The 17,048-nt window shown below is 35.6% G+C and overlaps 1 protein-coding gene across 1 annotated transcript in view; it reads left to right on the top strand.

The window, feature by feature from the left end:
- The window catches only part of DPYD (dihydropyrimidine dehydrogenase), a 317,439-nt gene that overhangs the window by 212,175 nt on the left and 88,216 nt on the right, over nucleotides 1–17,048 (top strand). Inside the window, exons 16-17 of the mRNA XM_085231702.1 lie at nucleotides 1,643–1,726; nucleotides 16,611–16,731. Coding sequence (XP_085087828.1) covers nucleotides 1,643–1,726; nucleotides 16,611–16,731 — 205 coding nt within the window. The remainder of the gene's footprint in view (nucleotides 1–1,642; nucleotides 1,727–16,610; nucleotides 16,732–17,048) is intronic.

Below are 17,048 nucleotides of genomic sequence, written 5' to 3' on the forward strand. Positions count from 1 at the left end.
AGTGCTATTTGTGCTTTTTATATCTTTTGTAGTTTCCATAGAAATACATAGGAAGCATTACTTTCAGAGAGACCTATATGTTTATAATATTTATTTTGTGTGGATACATTTGTATATACTTGTAAGTGCTGAACATTTGATTTTTTTGTTTCCATGTAGCTGAACACATACATTTGGACATCATTTCTTCTTTATTCAGTGTTTCAAACCCTCATATGGCTATTTGGGAAGACACTTCGCTGTTCTCTGGGCGTTTTAAACCTATGAGGAAAAAAATCACTTTGGGGACTTAGGGAAGTGAAATTAAACATTATAATTAAGTGCCTTGGTGATCTTCAACGCTAGTCCATATTATACCTGTATTTACCCAATTGACCATGAAATCTTTTGTGGGATCTGTGCTTGACACGAGCCCCAGCACTTCTAAGCTGACTGAGATGAATTGTGCCGCTTGCTCCTCTGCCCTCCAGTTTTAAGACAAACATTTTCATCTGTATTTATGCTGCCCCTTTTAGGAAAAAAAGGAATTATTCAAGTGCACGCAATAACATGCACCATATGTAGTATATCTTTCTGCTGCAAGGCTGCCGTTTGCCCCCACTCCACAGAAAGCACTGGGCACTGCACAGTTTCAAAAGGGCAGCATGTTTTATTGCATGCCTGAGGCCTTGTGGAGGAGGTGATGCTGAGGCTGTCCCAGCGGGAGCCTCCACAACAGCAGTATCCTGGGGACCATGACCTGCTCACACAGTTGTCCTGTCACCATGCTGCCATTGGGTCTGCAGGGTGGCCGGGCCTGCTGGGCGGGCAGGCAGGAAAGGACCCCAGGTGCGTTCTGGCTGCTCCTGTGACCCCTCATGCTGGGCACTCCTAAGCCACGGCCATGCAGCAGGCAGAAGGCACCCCGGTTCAATAAGCAGCAACAAAATGCAAATGCAAAGCAAAATGCCAGCTACAGCCATTCAGAATATAAGCAGAGAGCTCCTTAGCTCAGACCCGTGCAATTCAGTGAAGTGTGTTTGTGTGCTACCAATGTACACCACAGCTTTTTTTCCCCTTTATTTTAGGTAACAGAGGGTGATAAGAGAAATCAGCATACATGCACTTTTCCCAATAATCTTGCTTGACTTCAGAAACAAAAATACTTAATAACAAAATGTATGGCACAGTGCAGTCATCTGCACAAAATCTAGAGAAAAAATGCATTAAAGCAGAAAGGGGAAATTTATTCCTCAACTCCAACTCTTTAGAGCACAGCCATACCCTGTGTCAGTGATTCCCAAACCTTGCCCTTACTGCTGCAGTAAGGCACTGTGAGTATATTTCCTTTTTAGCATTACGCAGAACAAACTCTTTATTATGGTGATGTCATTTACATTATTTTCACTTTAATTTTTCGTTTGTATTTTTGGAAAGCCATATGAATGTCTGAAAATTTTCTCTGTAAAGGCCAACATATTTCTTTTTCAGTCTATCACAACAACAGCTTTCTCTTTCTCTCTCTCTCTCTCTATCTTAAGGAGAATAATAAAACATATGAAGAAATATATTCAATATTAGAAGTAAATGCCTCAGGAAAGAGTACATTACTCAAAATTAATTTTGTTGTTTGTGTTTTTTTTTCCTTTTGCATGTTGCATAGGCTGCTGGTGCAGATGCACTGGAGTTAAATCTATCATGTCCTCATGGAATGGGGGAGAGAGGCATGGGTCTGGCCTGTGGTCAGGTAGGTTGCAACAGCAATGTCTTTTGTGTCTCTTCAGCAGTTCTGCACCAACACGTTGCAAGTTATACTTCAGGGGGAAGACACAAGCAGCAGATTACTAGCCTGAGATTTTTAGGTTGAATGTGTTTAAATATTTAGCACTGAAAGAAAAAAAGAAAAAAAAGAAAAAAAACTGAGAATATAAAAAATGCTTAGTTTTGCTCAGAACAAAAATGCATTATGTATTTGACAGGGAACAATATAAAAACAAATAATTTCCAGAAAGTGCCTAGGCAGAATTTGTTGGTTTCACTCTGTAGATATCTTTGAGATCACAACCTGCTGCAAACTGCTTGTATCAGTAATGATTTTGAAGGACATGAGATAAACAGACATTTCATTTTACGATGTTTTGCTTTTGAACCTGACTATTCTTGAATCACAGAGCATACATTCTGGTAGTGCCATCTACAGTTAACTTTCTCTCTTTTATTAGCCTGCATTGTGTAACCTATAGATCTGATGGATGTGTACAGTTTAGATTGGTATTATCCATATCACAAGTTTCTGTCATGCAGAAACATGATATACAGTTTTTTAATACATCCTGTGATTTAGGAGCATACATGTTATTTTGCCCGTGAAAAGAAAACAAACATGCTCAAAAGCCTATTCCCATATTCATTTCTTTTCCTAGTTTTCAGATGTTTGCATGTTTTGCCCATAGTTTGAAATTTCTTTTGGTTCAGAAACATGCTCAGAAGTGAACTTGGAAATTCTCTGAAAAATCTTGGTTCGCGTAGGATACCAGGAGAGATTTTCTAGAGTTTGGTCATTAAATTTTCACAAGTCTGAAGTCTGTTTACCTTTGCGTGCATTCCAAAGGGTAATAACAACAAGTTTGTATATTTGAGCATTTGTTTGGCTTGACTTGAATTTTGAGTACTCAATTTCCCATCTTGCTACATTTTGAGATGAGGAAAGAAAGAAAAGGGAAATGCAGATTGGAAATCATGATTGCATGTGCTAAAATCAACATATACTATTCAGTTCATCCACTTAAATTGTGCTAGTAGACATCTTAATTCATCCTCACTTCCTCAGCTAAACATAAAACTTGAATGGTATGGTTGGATAACTAAACCATTAACTTTGTAAAACTATTAGCAGGAAGACAATAGGAGCTGTAATCATTCCAAAGCAGCAGCATGCACACTTTAGCTGAAGCTTTATCATAACAGTACTGTCAGACACAGTGCATGGAGCTAATTTATTATTTTTGTTATCAAAATGATGCCAATCAATTCCATGCTATAGATTATTATATTTAATGAAAGTAATATGGATGCTTGTCATAGCCAGTGGTTATTTTCCAAAGTTATGATTAAAAACGGGAGAGAAACAAATTATAAAAAGCCTCAAGGACCACACTAGTAAAAGAGTAACAGTTATTAATTTTTTTTTCAAAACCTTGTTTAACAACAAACAGCTGTAGTGGTCATTTTTATAAATTTATGAAGCAATTCCCACCCTTCACTCTGCACTGCGTAACCCAGTAGTTTGGATTGTCTCAACATGAGATTGCAGTACTGTTCACTAGAAGGCTGCAGCTTAGCTGGAGAGTGCCCTGAAAATTTACATAGGTGCTGAAATAGGCTCATTTCAAGCATGGGGGCTTTTTTCTTTTCTTTTTTTTTTTTTTTACTTCTCTCTCTCTCTCTCTCTTCTCTCTTCTCTCTCTCTCTCTCTCTCTTTTTTTTCCCCTTTTTGGCATGCACTATTTCTTCTTTCACTGGCTAGAATAATATATGCATGTGAAGTTGCTTGGATATGTAGTCAGTAGGGAGCTGTCTGGCTACATGAGTTTTTACATATCTTTCAGCTATTGTAAAATCAGAGAACCAAATGCAAAATCTGAGCATTCAGGGCTATGATGTGGATTTGTGGCTCTCCTTGGAGGACATCAGATCCAAAGCAAGAAGATTACATTTTATATATATGTGTGTTTGTATAATAATATTTTTTTCACATACAATATAGACATTTGTTTGAATGCTTAATACACACTGCATCACTTAAATATATTAATGCTGTTTTAGATGTATTACTAAAAGTGAGAGTTTAGAAAAGAATCTAGCTCTTTAGACAAATAACTGAATAAAAGTGATCCTTAGAGGGTCAAATATGGAGGTTCTTCCACTAAATTGGCTAAGATAAATTTAAATGTAGTTTATCAAAGCAAAGGATGAGGATAGACCAGATAAAATAATGATGAATGAATGCTAGGATGAATGGCAGCTCTTGTGGGTCTACCCAGTGTGGGGTCCTGGGTAGACCAAAGTGCTAGGAAGTATTTTGGCTCCATGTGTAAATTTTTTTTGTCCCTTGTGCAGAAGTCAAATCGGTCATATAAAGGTAATGTGTGGGGCAAGGGGCTCAGATATATTCTGAACACCAACAAACGTGAGATATCTAGAAATTGGGGTGTGAGATTTTGAGAGATAGAGTGGATTTCAAGTAAAGCAGATTCTCTTAAATTTTTTTGATAAAATAATCCGCATCCTCATAGGAAAATTTCTAAGGGATTTGGTTCATTTTCATGCCTAAGCACATTAAAATCCTCAGGAAACTACAGAAATTACTTAGTTAAGAATAGTGACAGAAAAACATGCATGCATATTTCTACTATTTCTAATGTCTAAAATGGTTTTTTTTTTTTGTTTTTTTTTTTTCCCCTAAAGGTAAAGGAAAGGTTAATTACACTGTCTACTTTTTCTCCTCATTTCAATTCCTGTGGTGTGCCTAAGGGGAACATAGAAATCTGGGAACATTGGATTTGTTTTTTTTGTTATCTACTCTCAAACACTTCCACTGCTTATACCCACTGTAAATTTTAAAAATTTCAGATATATCCAAATAATATATAAAAAGAATTGGTGCGAAGGATGGTTGTTCTTTATAGTGAATTACAGTTCTCAGGTTTTATTTGATTTTAATTCCAAGTCATTAGTGCAGACACTCTGGCGCCTAAACAGCACCGCTAGCCAGAGGGTAATATTAAGAGGCATCTGTATCGCTGCCAATAAGTTACTTAAAGCTGGTTCTGTATAAAATGCCAATTATATTTACTAATGCTGATTAATGATAATAAAGTCAAGGTTTGTGTTCTTTCATAACAATCTGCAACTGTATAGAAGTTTGATATCACTAAAAATTGTAACAGAATTTCCATCATTAGCCTGAAGAACACCAAGGCAAGCATTTTCTGTGTATCAAATAACGTTATGTGTTTAATAGTAAACCTGAAGATAATATGGTGAACAGCAGATTATTAAAAAAACAAAGCATAATTTATTACTGAAGTAAATGCAGAAAATTATAAAAATAATAAATCTATTGAATACCTCAGAAGGTAGCACTCACAGTGTCTAACTTTTGAGGTGTTCTATTTGTGCTTTTTGTCTCATTTAAAGATTATTTCAATTTTTTTTTCTTTTACTAATCTTAAGAAGTGGAATTAAACATTCAGGACCATTACTCTGATGTGAAATCTACAAATTTCAATGCTTGACTTTTTGGTTTTGGTCCAAAAGTCAACTGTTCCCTGCAGCTGTTCTGGTAACAATGAATAAATAGTTGAATTGAGTCGATAACCTGGGTTTTATTTTGCATTCCTGCTAAGTTTTGTGTTGTTCTTTGCTGTACAGATGAAACCCCAGGCTTAGTATTTGCACTGTGCGTGTACATAGAATTGTCAACAAAACTGACTGGGACAAGTGATACACAAATACTTTGAAAATATCAGTAAGTCTCTGTAGCCAAACAGAGAGTGAAAAACAACATGGAGAAAAAGAGCAGAACAGCCTGCAGCTACTGGGAAGGCAGTAACAAAGCTGCCAGATGAGTAGCTGTGAAGTAGGCAAGGTGTACTGCAGGTGATACAGCAAGGAACAAATTGCAGCCCGAATGTTTCAGATTGGGCATCAGGAAAAAATTCAGCCAGGAGGTAATGCAACACTGCTGTGTGCTGCCCAGCAGGGCTGTGTAACCACCATCTCTGGAATTTTCAGGGCTTAGGTGAGTAAAGCTGTGGCTAATCTCATCTGTTGTTGGCATTGTTCTCACTCAGAACAGAGCTAGATCTAGCTGACCTCCCGAAGTCATTTCAAACCAACATTTCTGTGTTTCTGTGGCTTCACTCTACAAAATTTCTATTGAGAGGTATTGCATTGTTTTATGAGAGACAGCGACTTACTTGTGGATAAGGGGAGGCACAAATACTTGTTCACTGGGGTGAGATCTTCAGTATGGAGTAGAGATCTCAAGTTGAAAGGAACACATTAGTTGCATTTCCGAAGCAGACAGGAACTTTCTGTACTTCTTAAAAAAGACAATCAAATATCTTAGCCTAAGTACAAGAACAGAGATTTTTTTATGCTATGACCAAATATTTTAAAAGCTAATAACATCCTGGCTAATAAATATTTCTCATTAATTAGTCATACCATCTAACCTCTAATATATAAAATGTCTTTGCCTATCTCAGCATTAACGCTATAGGTTTGAGAGACTGTTTGGTTTTCTTATTTTATATTGAAGGAGACATATATTTATCTTGTGAGCACTGAAATACAGATCCTGGTTATTTAACTATTCAGATCACATGTAAAATGAACTTGCTTCGTAGATCTTTTCTTACCTTTGTTTTACTTAAACTGTGCTTGCTACAGCCTCTGCTGCTGTGTTTGTGTTTATTGCCTGCAATTAGGATGCAAGTTTCATAAAAGCCCACATTGCCTCTTTCAGAAGAAGAGAAGTCTGTTAAAAACAAAAAGCAAACAAAACAAAAAAAAAAGAGTAACAAAAGCCCTGGTTGCTCTGGAAAGATGAAAACTAGCTGCATGGAACAATTAGATTTGCTCTGCTGTACCTTGGAAATAGGAAAGATGAGGCTGTTTCTTAATTGAAGTGCACAGCATAGCATGATAATTCGCTGTTGCTCTGCCAGCAAGGAGCTTGAAGTATTTTAAATAAATGATGCCCCAAACAGAATTTGATTATATCTATGTTCATGTGGCATTCTAGTATCACCCTACAATAATATGCTGGTTAAGTATAATTCATTGAGTCCTGCAGGCAGAATTAGTTCCCCCTCTTTTGTATCAGTTACTGCAATAAATTAATGCAAAGTACAGCATGGTGGTTGTTGTGCTGTGCTGTAACAGCAGTGGTAGCATTGTCCCCCCAAAATCCCATATAACTGAACCGTAGTTACTGTTGATGTTTGTGATGAGGTTTCAGGCTTTGTATTGTTCTCCAGCATTGGCTGCTCTCAGCAGTTTTGTGGCTTAAGAGAATAAGGCATTACTGTCTTTGTGTCTTTCAGTCCACTCTGTTGCTTTGGGGCATGTTTTAGCCAAGTGACCTGTTTCAGTCAAATCTCTCAGTCAAACTGTTTCAAAGATGCTGCATTTCCATAAGTTTCATAAAACTAGGCAGCTGAGTAGAGAAGGAGAGTTGTCTGCTGCCCTAACTGATGGGTATGAGCATAGGAAAGCTCAGTCAGACGCAGGAGGTGAGATCTCCAGGTGCAGACTCAGACATAAGGATTTTGTAACTGAGGTGCTGACGGTGCTGCTCATTTGTCACTGCAGGCAGAGGTGATGGCATGCGCTGCTTCTCCCTGAGCTGTTCACCAATCTTGCATTTTGGTCAGAGAGCGAAGGGCCACCCAGCCCAAGTGATCTTCTGCAGCAAAGTGCTGCCGGGCCCAAGGAGGCCCTGGTGCACTGCAGGGACAAAGCGTTTGGCATCATGTCGCTGAGGGGTGGGGGACATGTGAGGAGAAAGGCTGCTGCTGGCTGCCTCTTTCAACTCGTGCAAATCTCAATCTATGCACGTCTTTTCTCAAGCCAGAAGGTGTGTTTTGTGGGCAGATTCTCAAGAGAAAGAGCTTCCTGACTGTGTGGTCACTGCTGGTTGGTGAGCTCAGCCACCTCCCTTGGGACCTGCCTTCCGTTCCCTCCCTATTGGTCTCATGGGATCCAGGAGCGAGGAAATGTCCCGGTTTAAATGGATTTCTTCCACGTCTTTAGTTCCATATGTCTTTTTAGAGCTCATGTGTTCTGCATTTGCAGCACATAAAAGGAGACAATGCTTAATAATGAATTATGACTGTTAATTGCTATTTTGTCTTAAGACTTCTGTTTTTCATACACTTGAGAAGAAATGAATTAAGATGCATAGTTTAATAACTTCATCATCAGAAAACCATTCTGTAATTTTACATTACTGTTTGACAACATTTAATCCACTGCTATAACTTTGAAAAAATTTTAATTGAATTTCTCAAAACTCAAAATAGAAAATAAAAATGAGATTATAGACAGGGAAGAAATGTTAACAGCACTACCACCTTACTGCAATGTTTTAAACACATGGTGTGGGTATTGAAAAAATTTACATATTTTTTATGTGCAGTGATTTTTATTTGCATATGGGAAGCATTCTCTGTAGAATCAGTTTTCTTAGAAAATGCAAAAAATATTCTATTTTCTTGAAATTCATGAAGATATAATAGTAAGTTGGGGATAACCTTATTTTCAGTCTCACTGTAATGGAAGCGTTTCAGATGAAGTTCAAGTTATGGATAACAAATGTCACAAAGAAGGTCAGTTTCTCCAAAACATAAGTGAGCTACTACTGTTTTAAAAAGAAATCAAAAAGATTTGGGCTGTTTTAATGACACTTCAGTGGCCTAACTATGACCGAATATATTGTTGGTACTTTCCAGAAAGACGGAAAAGCATGATTTTCTTAAAAAACAAATGGCAACCTGTACTTATTTGTGCAGTTGTGTTTTAATGCACTGAGAAAGTTTCAGAAAAGGGAAATATAGAAAATTCGGGTCTATGGTCTACAATCATTAAATGTTTGTGTTTTTACTGATCCTGTAGGCTGCTTTGCCTTTGTATACGTGGTTGCTGCATAACATACTGCATTTGTTTCTAACTCGCGTGTCCAGTAAACAGGATTTCTGGAAAAGAAAAAGATCAGCAATAAGTACCTATCTGCAAATAAAACAAAGCAGTTTCAGATTGCTCATCTTGGTGCACAATAAAAGTTGACTACACCGTGCATGTTAATAGCTTTTCCTTCTATGCTTTAAGTTTTATGCTACCATTTGATAAAAGTAATTAACAAAGATTTTTCCCTGCCTACAAGGAAGATTTTCAGGATTAGATTCATACTTGAAAAATTTTTCCTCACCTTCTAGTAAAGTTAGTGCATTAGAAGGCTTGCTATTTACAGCAGATCAAATTAGTGCCCATATGACTATTATTTTAAAAGTCAGTGGGAAATCCTCAGGTTTTTTTTGCTTTTTTTTTTTGTTTGTTTGTTTTCTGTTTTTTCAAGTTTCTGATTCTTTCTGCCTCTTTGTTATAGAACAGGGACAAAGAACTTACCAAGATGACCTACTTGTAGCTGCAGCACTCATACATTCAAGCTATATGGTTTCCTTTGAAATTTTTTTGCGTGTGATGTAAACCTTATCAAACCTTTATGCGTTCTAGGAGGTAAACTCTGCGTGAACTAAGGAAGTGAAATATTGCTAAATCATTCTGTGTACTGCTTTTTACAATGATACTAGAAAAAATATTTTGATTGGTAGAAACTACCAAGATAAAATATTTTGTCAAGCATATAAAAGCATTTGTACATGTTAATCAACACTTTAAATACACCACCACTGTTGATAAATAAATCTTCCTGGTTAGTATCTCTAAGATGCTTATTAAAGGTAAGTATGCTGTTTCACATATTTCGTTGAAGGTTTAGACACAGTTGGTATCAGAACAAAATCTGATTTGAATTGGCAGTCTGTGTTTCACCCTTTCAGGCCAACAATTATTAACCTCTATTCTGGCAACCAAGAAAAATAATGGTTATGTCCGAGTCCTGTTATGTTGCATTAAAATCAATAGCTGTAAATATGATTCCTACAGTTTTAAGTGACCTATCTCAATTAGATATACCTGTAACATTTTTTAAGCCTTGTAGTTTGTTTTAAAAGTAGATATTTTTTTAACAATGTTGTTTCTTCTGGTTGTTTAGGTTACGTTTTTAATGTATCAAAAAAAAAAAAAGTAAGAAATTTAGAATGAAGAAAAATGTTATGGTTCAACCATCCACTTAAAGATAAGACTCAGTTTAGAAAATAAATTCAGTTGTCTTTCTCTTAGTGGTGGGAAGAAAGCAAAAAAGCTTTTACGTGATCTGAAAAAGGGAATAATTGCAAAGCTGACTGAATAGAGGCAGCCACAAACCTTTCCAGTCTCTCTTGTTCTTGATCTTGACATCCCTCTTTATCATTTCTCTACCCCCCATACAAATCTATGTTCCGTACTGTTGTGTATCGGTCAATCAAAAATTTCCAGCTCATTTTTGACCTTGTCTTCATGTTGGTTATCTTCACAGTCCTTAAGTGCTACATTATGAAAGAAGTGTAGGAGTACCATCCTGTTAATAAGGAATCCAAAGTGGATCTCCCACACAGCCCTTTGATAATGTATTTTTGAGTTTGGATACTGACCTATGTTAATACTGGATGCTATTAGATGAGGTACGTTAAACACATCCGTACAGTTTTCTGTGGGTGGGTTTGGAGTGTTTTTCCCTAACATACTGTTAAGCATTGTTCATTTGTATATATCTAGCAGTGTACTAAAAGAAGGAAATGCTGTAACAATTTATTGTGCCTATTTTCTTCATCTGGGATAGAGAGAGGTGATCAAAGGCTGCTTGTTACTATGCTTTTAACATCTTTTAAACCTTCTAATTGAAGAGCTGGAGAACTAACAAATGGTGACTGTGATGCCAAATGAGGGGAAGAAAGAACAGGATGGAAATCTGCTGAAGTTGAAGCTTATTTTGAAATTCAGATTCTATGAAAACATTTTGCTAGCCTTTTAAGATTGATTCGGCTAGCTGTTTTCTATTTACATGCACCAAATTTCTTTTCAAATTTTTGAAGTAGTCTAACTATGAGGAATACAGTAGTGTCTCACACTGGCTTTTCTCAATACCTGCTGCTGCTATCTCTGCTAGTGTAGACTTGGTTTCAGAGCTTTGACTTCTCTGCTCAGCCATGACCAAAGCCTGGACCTAATCTTGAGTGACTTGATTTTGTTCAGTGGCACACTGGTATGACTGGAAAAAAAAGAATCTCCATCAGGCTCCCTCAAGTGGAACTTGTAGTTCTCTTCAGACTGATCTGAAGAGAAGCTGCTAAAATCACAATACCATGCTTGCAGCTCCACTTTAAAGTAATGAAGTCCTAGCGTGTAAGAACAAAGCTAAGAGGGAGGACTTTTTCAGTTCATAGAATATAAAAGAGAAAATAAATAATTTTTGAATAAAGTCAGGAGGTTGTTGCTTAGAATTTTACATGGTCAAAAGCAGATACAAATTAAGAGGCTTTAATAAATATGCAGTATACAAAGATAGATAAAACGTATAATAAATAATACGAATGAATTTAAGTTTTAGCTATAGAAATAAAATTAAATAGAAATAAATATAAACACAAATGGAGCCTGTATGTGGTTTCCAAATGGTGATGTTTTTGCATAAATAAAATTTTTGTAACAAAAAGAGAGAACATAAGCTGGGAACCTAAGAAGAATTTCCTAAGCTATATTTCTTCACCATATTTTCTAAGCAAATATATGCTTATTTTGTTAGCATTACAAGCTTATTCATAGAAGCCACATGATATCTCTTCAGTTTAAAGATATAATAGATTTGTTGGCTTTATTCATATCATAAAAAGAACACACAGTAAGTGAAAAATGTATATATACAATGCATATATTTATCTACCAGACTTCTCTTAGAGTATTTCTTAAAGGAAAAAAGCATTTTAAAAAAGATAGATATATTCATGAATTAAAGCAGTAAACAGTAGTCATAGTAAGTATTATTTTTCTGAAAGTTTAGCAGAATGGTGACAGTGTGGACCTTGATTAATTCTTCTTATATTCATCATTGATTTTTTTTAGAAATTCTTCCTCCAAAGAGGTGTGTGTGTATACATATATATATGTGTACCTATGTTAACCATAGGTAAGAAGTGTTGCCTTTTATTTGTTTCCTTGGAAACTACAACAGATAGAACAAAATGGAAACAAAATATAATGTAGTATTGGTGGGAAGGTTTGACCTCTATTGCCATACCACCACCATTTGCCCTGATGTCACGGGCTGATATAATAAAATAAGAGGCATTATTTTCGGAGCATTCATTGTTTATGTATCTTCACATACAACTGTGAAAACTGTTGTTTTGGCCTCAATTTTTTCTTTTTGACAGCAGTGGTCAATAGATGTTGACCAAAACCTGTCAAATTTCTTGAGAAATGATTAAACTTTTTTTTCTTCAGATGAGAGTTATTTGTCTTCTATCTTGGGAAATCCTTCCCATTAAATTGACAGTCTTTAAACAAATTTTTAGCTTTAATTGCTTGGAATTGTATGAATGCACAAACTAAAGTGCCCCTCTCTAAGATAACAGAAATAAAATTAACTAGGATATTCAGAAATGTTGTCTCCTTTGCTGATTGATTGCAGTTCTATATTTAAGGCAGTTCTATGAAGGCAATGTTGGACATTTCATAGGAGAATGGAAAAAAGCAATCTTTGCTCCATATAATGTGTAAAAGAGTGAGAATAATATGGAAAAAGATGGATGCTAAAGATACTAACTTGAAATGCTTTGATTTTTCCTTCATATTTGAAGGAATGACAAAACAGTAATTCTTCATATATGAAAAGTGTTGAGATTTATTTGTTTGTTTGTTTATTTATTATTTCCTAATTTTTTCTAGTTCCATTTTTGATCTGGAAAAGAAATATGTGATAGACATATAAAAAAAAAAGCGTATCAGCTTATCAAATCTTATGGACTTGATATATGGGATATATGTGATCTCTGTAAAAGCTTTTTCTCCAGATCTACACCTTTAGTTTATGGAGTGAATTGAATGGGTGAGGAATCTATAGGAATTGTCATTAGTCCCTTATTAAAGCTGCAAATGTATCTCATCAACATGTGCTCACACTGCAGATTGTGGGAGGTAGTGCCACTGTAACGTTGACAAGGAAAATATAGCATGGCCTCTAAGAAAATCTACATGGTAACTGCAGATGGCGGAGACTTTTCTTCTTCCTTCTTTTTGAGAGAGTGTATATTAGACCTAGTGGGCTCTCAAACAGAACTCGAGTTGATAACAGATTTAGCCTATACTTTTCAGTCTATTGTTGAATGAAATAGTATAGTGAGAATTATACATGATTCAAATTTAAAAGCCCAATCTTGCAAATTCTTACTCAAAGTCATTTTGTGTCATCGTTCCTGAACATAAAAGCCTCTTTCCATGTCCTGTAGCAATCCATACTATTTTGGAAAATGTATCTACTGTAGTGTACGAGTGTAGAATATTTTCTCACGTCACAAAAAATTCCTCCAGTGGAAATAGGTGTATGAGGAATACGGGGTTTATTTTCTGGAGAACCAGTACAGAAAGAAAGTCTGTCACCAGAAGACTGCACTGAGGAGGGATACTTGCAACCTCCCTTGGCTATCAACCGCATATGAGAAACCCATATCAACTTCATGGAAGTTAAATTAATTCAAAGGCAAGATGAATCCTCTGCAATTTAGAATTAGTACAGCCAGACATTTCTGTTGTAATCTCTTCATGGTTTCATTTATTTCCATGAAATACATGGAGGGGTTACATACTGTCTGCATAGCATTTTCATGTTCCTTGTTAAATATGTAGGATGTATCTGCCTTAGGGACAATAGGATGTGGGATTCATCTCATTACCAGTGCCAAATGTAATCAGAAGGCAACTTGCTGCTTTAATTTTTTGAGTACTTATTCTTATAGGTATAGTTGTAGTTAAAGTTATCATGTGATCATTTAGGGAAAAAAGGGCACTAGTTGTTTTTCCTCTAGTATGTCTACCCATTGGCAATGAGTAGTTAGGATTAAAAGCTCCTTTTAGCCCAAGGCTATAATGAATATTCAGGAAAAAATGAATCTGTACTGCTGTTTGGGGAAGTAAAAAGGCAACCTCTGTAACATTAAAATCTCCTGTGCCTTTGGAATAAACAAGCAATATTTGATTAAGAACAGGAAGACAGAAAACACACTCATGTTCATCTTTTACCAAAAGAGACTATGTATGACATTAAATTACCAACAGATTCCTGTAGATACAGTGCATGAATCAATATTATGTCTTAGCTGACAGTAACTTCATAAAGTTTCATTTAGATGATTAAAAAAACAAACAAAAATAAAGGTGCAGCAGGTAAATTAAGGGTGGTAGCAATGGATGTTAAAGCCCATTGAAGTATTTTGTTGTTCTGGATTAACACAAGCAGCAAAATTGTGGTATAAATTCTATATCAATTGCACTGCATCATCATTAATAACAAAACTTAAAAACCTAAATATGTGTAATAGAAGCATTAAAAAAATGGACTAGCTTAAGCAGAATAATGTTTTAGTTGATTCAAATTGCTGATTTTGCAAATGAAAATGCCCAATTGTTTTTACAGCTAATAGCTGTACATATAGCTGATTTTACATATCAAGCCATTTAGAAAATGCTTCTTAACTTTGCAGGCTTCACAAATCACTTTTATCATGATAAAAGTTGCAGGCATTGTCATAAAGTTGAATTGGAGTTTAAAAAAAAGAAGTATTTATAGTTATTTATATTGTATTAGCAGTGACGTAAGTATTTTTAGGGGAGATTTTTGTAACATAATTTATGTACCTCACGGTCCATTTCCTTACAAGTTATATTCTCATCCTTTGAATGTTTTATAAATCCAGTCTCTGCTAAGAATGACTAAATGGACTTTGTAAATTGGCCTGAATCAGCAAAATATGTGAGTAAATTTAAGTCTATACATGACCGCTTTAAAACTAGCGCTTGGTACCAGGTTATTTACCTTGTTAATTTTGCACCTGAGTTTAAAACTGTACTGAATATGATAAAAATAAAACTTCCTAGAAAAGTTAAATTTAGAACTGCATTTCAAATTGGGATAATTTTTTAGTCAATGATTGCACTTAGAAGTAAATTCTATCTTTCTGATCACTTAAATCTTTTCCAAAAGCTGCCTTCTAGTGTGAACTCTACAAATCCCTCTCTGTCCAAAGATAAACTCCTATGGACTGGCTAAACTGTCTTAGGGTGGAAAATGGGCTAATATGAACTAAAGAGGTCTGTTAATGAGTTATTGTTGAATGCAGATTTAAAATAACTAAAATTTTAAAGTGCTAATGTGTGTTGGAGTAAGATTTTATATGACAGCGCTACAACCATCATGAAGTCAGCATAATGAGTTATGCAGTGTCAACATTATTGTGAGGTTTTCTGAGGAGAATAATTTACATAAGGAATATACAATTCACATCTTCTAGAGGGTCTCTCATTTCTGTATTCAGCCTCAAGAAAACTTAAAAGAGAAATTAAAGTCAAAGATGCAACTACTTTCATACTGCCAGTGCAGTGTTCATCCATATTTCATCGAAGCTCATGAGTAGGGAGATGACCATTTTTATTGGAATGGCTCTGCTAAGTCTCAAGATTTTACTATTCACGTCCAGCACTGTGTACTCTCTTGGATTGCAGCCTGTGTTTTATGTGTTTGCATTTAACTGCTGATGCAGAATGACAAAAACAGCAAGGGAACGTTTCCTGTGTGTTCACTAAACTGAAAAGATTCTTGATGTCCACTGAATTGTTTTAAACTAAACTTCATTTAGCCTTATCCCATTTTCATAACAATGCAGCTTTCTGAATTTTTACAATATCCAAATGGGAGAGAATTTTTCTTTTTATGACAGACCTAATTATCTGTGAGAGTGATAAAGATTTAGCAAATGTAAATAATTGCTGCAATACCAATTAACCTACCCACAGGTTATACTTGTAGTAAATCTTGTAACAGTTCTTTTTCTTGAATCAGATCATGCATCATGTTCTACATGCTTTAGTGCTGCTAATTTTAAGATATTTGTTGAAAAACATTAATAGGCAAGGGGGGGGGGGAGGGGGAGAAATGAAAAAACAAAAGCCAGTAACACACACCCTAAGAATATTGGAGAATAACTGTGTATGTGCCAGAATCACAGTGTCAGTTTCACTGAGGTGTTTTCATTGTAGAGGATAGCTGGTTACTGTCTACGTGGTACATTTCCCGTAAGTGAATTAAAAGCCTGGAAGTCATAAAAAGCAAACAACTGATTTTTGATTTTGTGCTCTAAAAGAGCAGATTTTGATCTTTCATTTACATCTTGGATGTCCCAAGTTAGTCTGCCTGGACAGAAAAGAGTCCAGAAATGCTGAATTGCATTCTGATAGCCTTTCAACTTTGACTCATCCTTATTGTTCTGATCAAGGCACAATCAGCCAATACTCAGAATTGCATTATTTTTCATGCTAGTGATTATTTTGATCTCACCTTACACAAAGTAAGCCATTAAAATTGAATAGTAATATTTGAAATATATGGATAAGGACACACTCTTTCTCTCCAAAATATATTGTTCCCAACTCTGCAAGGGAGCATTTTGTGATGCTGTTGTCTTGTGCAAAAAAGCAAATTTTCTTCTTTTCATGGGCTAACCTTTCCATAATGGATGTGCAGTTACTGGATGTGTCTTAAATAAGCTAACTAGTGAGATGATGTTTGGTCTCGACGTGTAATTTCAGAAAATCACAGTACAGCCACCTATAGCAGGGTTTTCTATTGCTTTGATATACCTTTTGTTCATATTACTTTTAATTATGTTCTATATTTATCTGACCTATTTGAACAGGATCCAGAGCTGGTGCGGAACATCTGTCGCTGGGTTAGACAAGCTGTTCAGATTCCTTTCTTTGCCAAGCTGACCCCAAATGTCACTGATATTGTGAATATTGCGATGGCTGCGCAGGAAGGTAACTGACTCCACTGCACAAGCTGTGCAGATTTACTAATTTGCTGGATGTGGAGGGAACATAGGAGACTTGCAGAGATAATAACAAATAACAGAATTAAATATGAAAACAAATTATTTGACGCTTAGATGAATACTGTGATCGAATGTTTCTTAATTTTGTTCATTTTATTCTAGAATATAGCAATATATAAAGAGAATAATATTAGATTAACATTAAAACATAATTTGTTTGATCACTCATATTTCTATTATTGTTATCATATGTGTTTACCACACCACTGAACCTTCCCTTATTCTTGTTTAGTGGTAAAAATA

The sequence above is a fragment of the Meleagris gallopavo genome, chromosome 10, assembly GCF_905368555.1.
Source record: "Meleagris gallopavo chromosome 10, MGAL_WU_HG_1.1, whole genome shotgun sequence".
Classification (NCBI taxonomy): domain Eukaryota; kingdom Metazoa; phylum Chordata; class Aves; order Galliformes; family Phasianidae; genus Meleagris; species Meleagris gallopavo.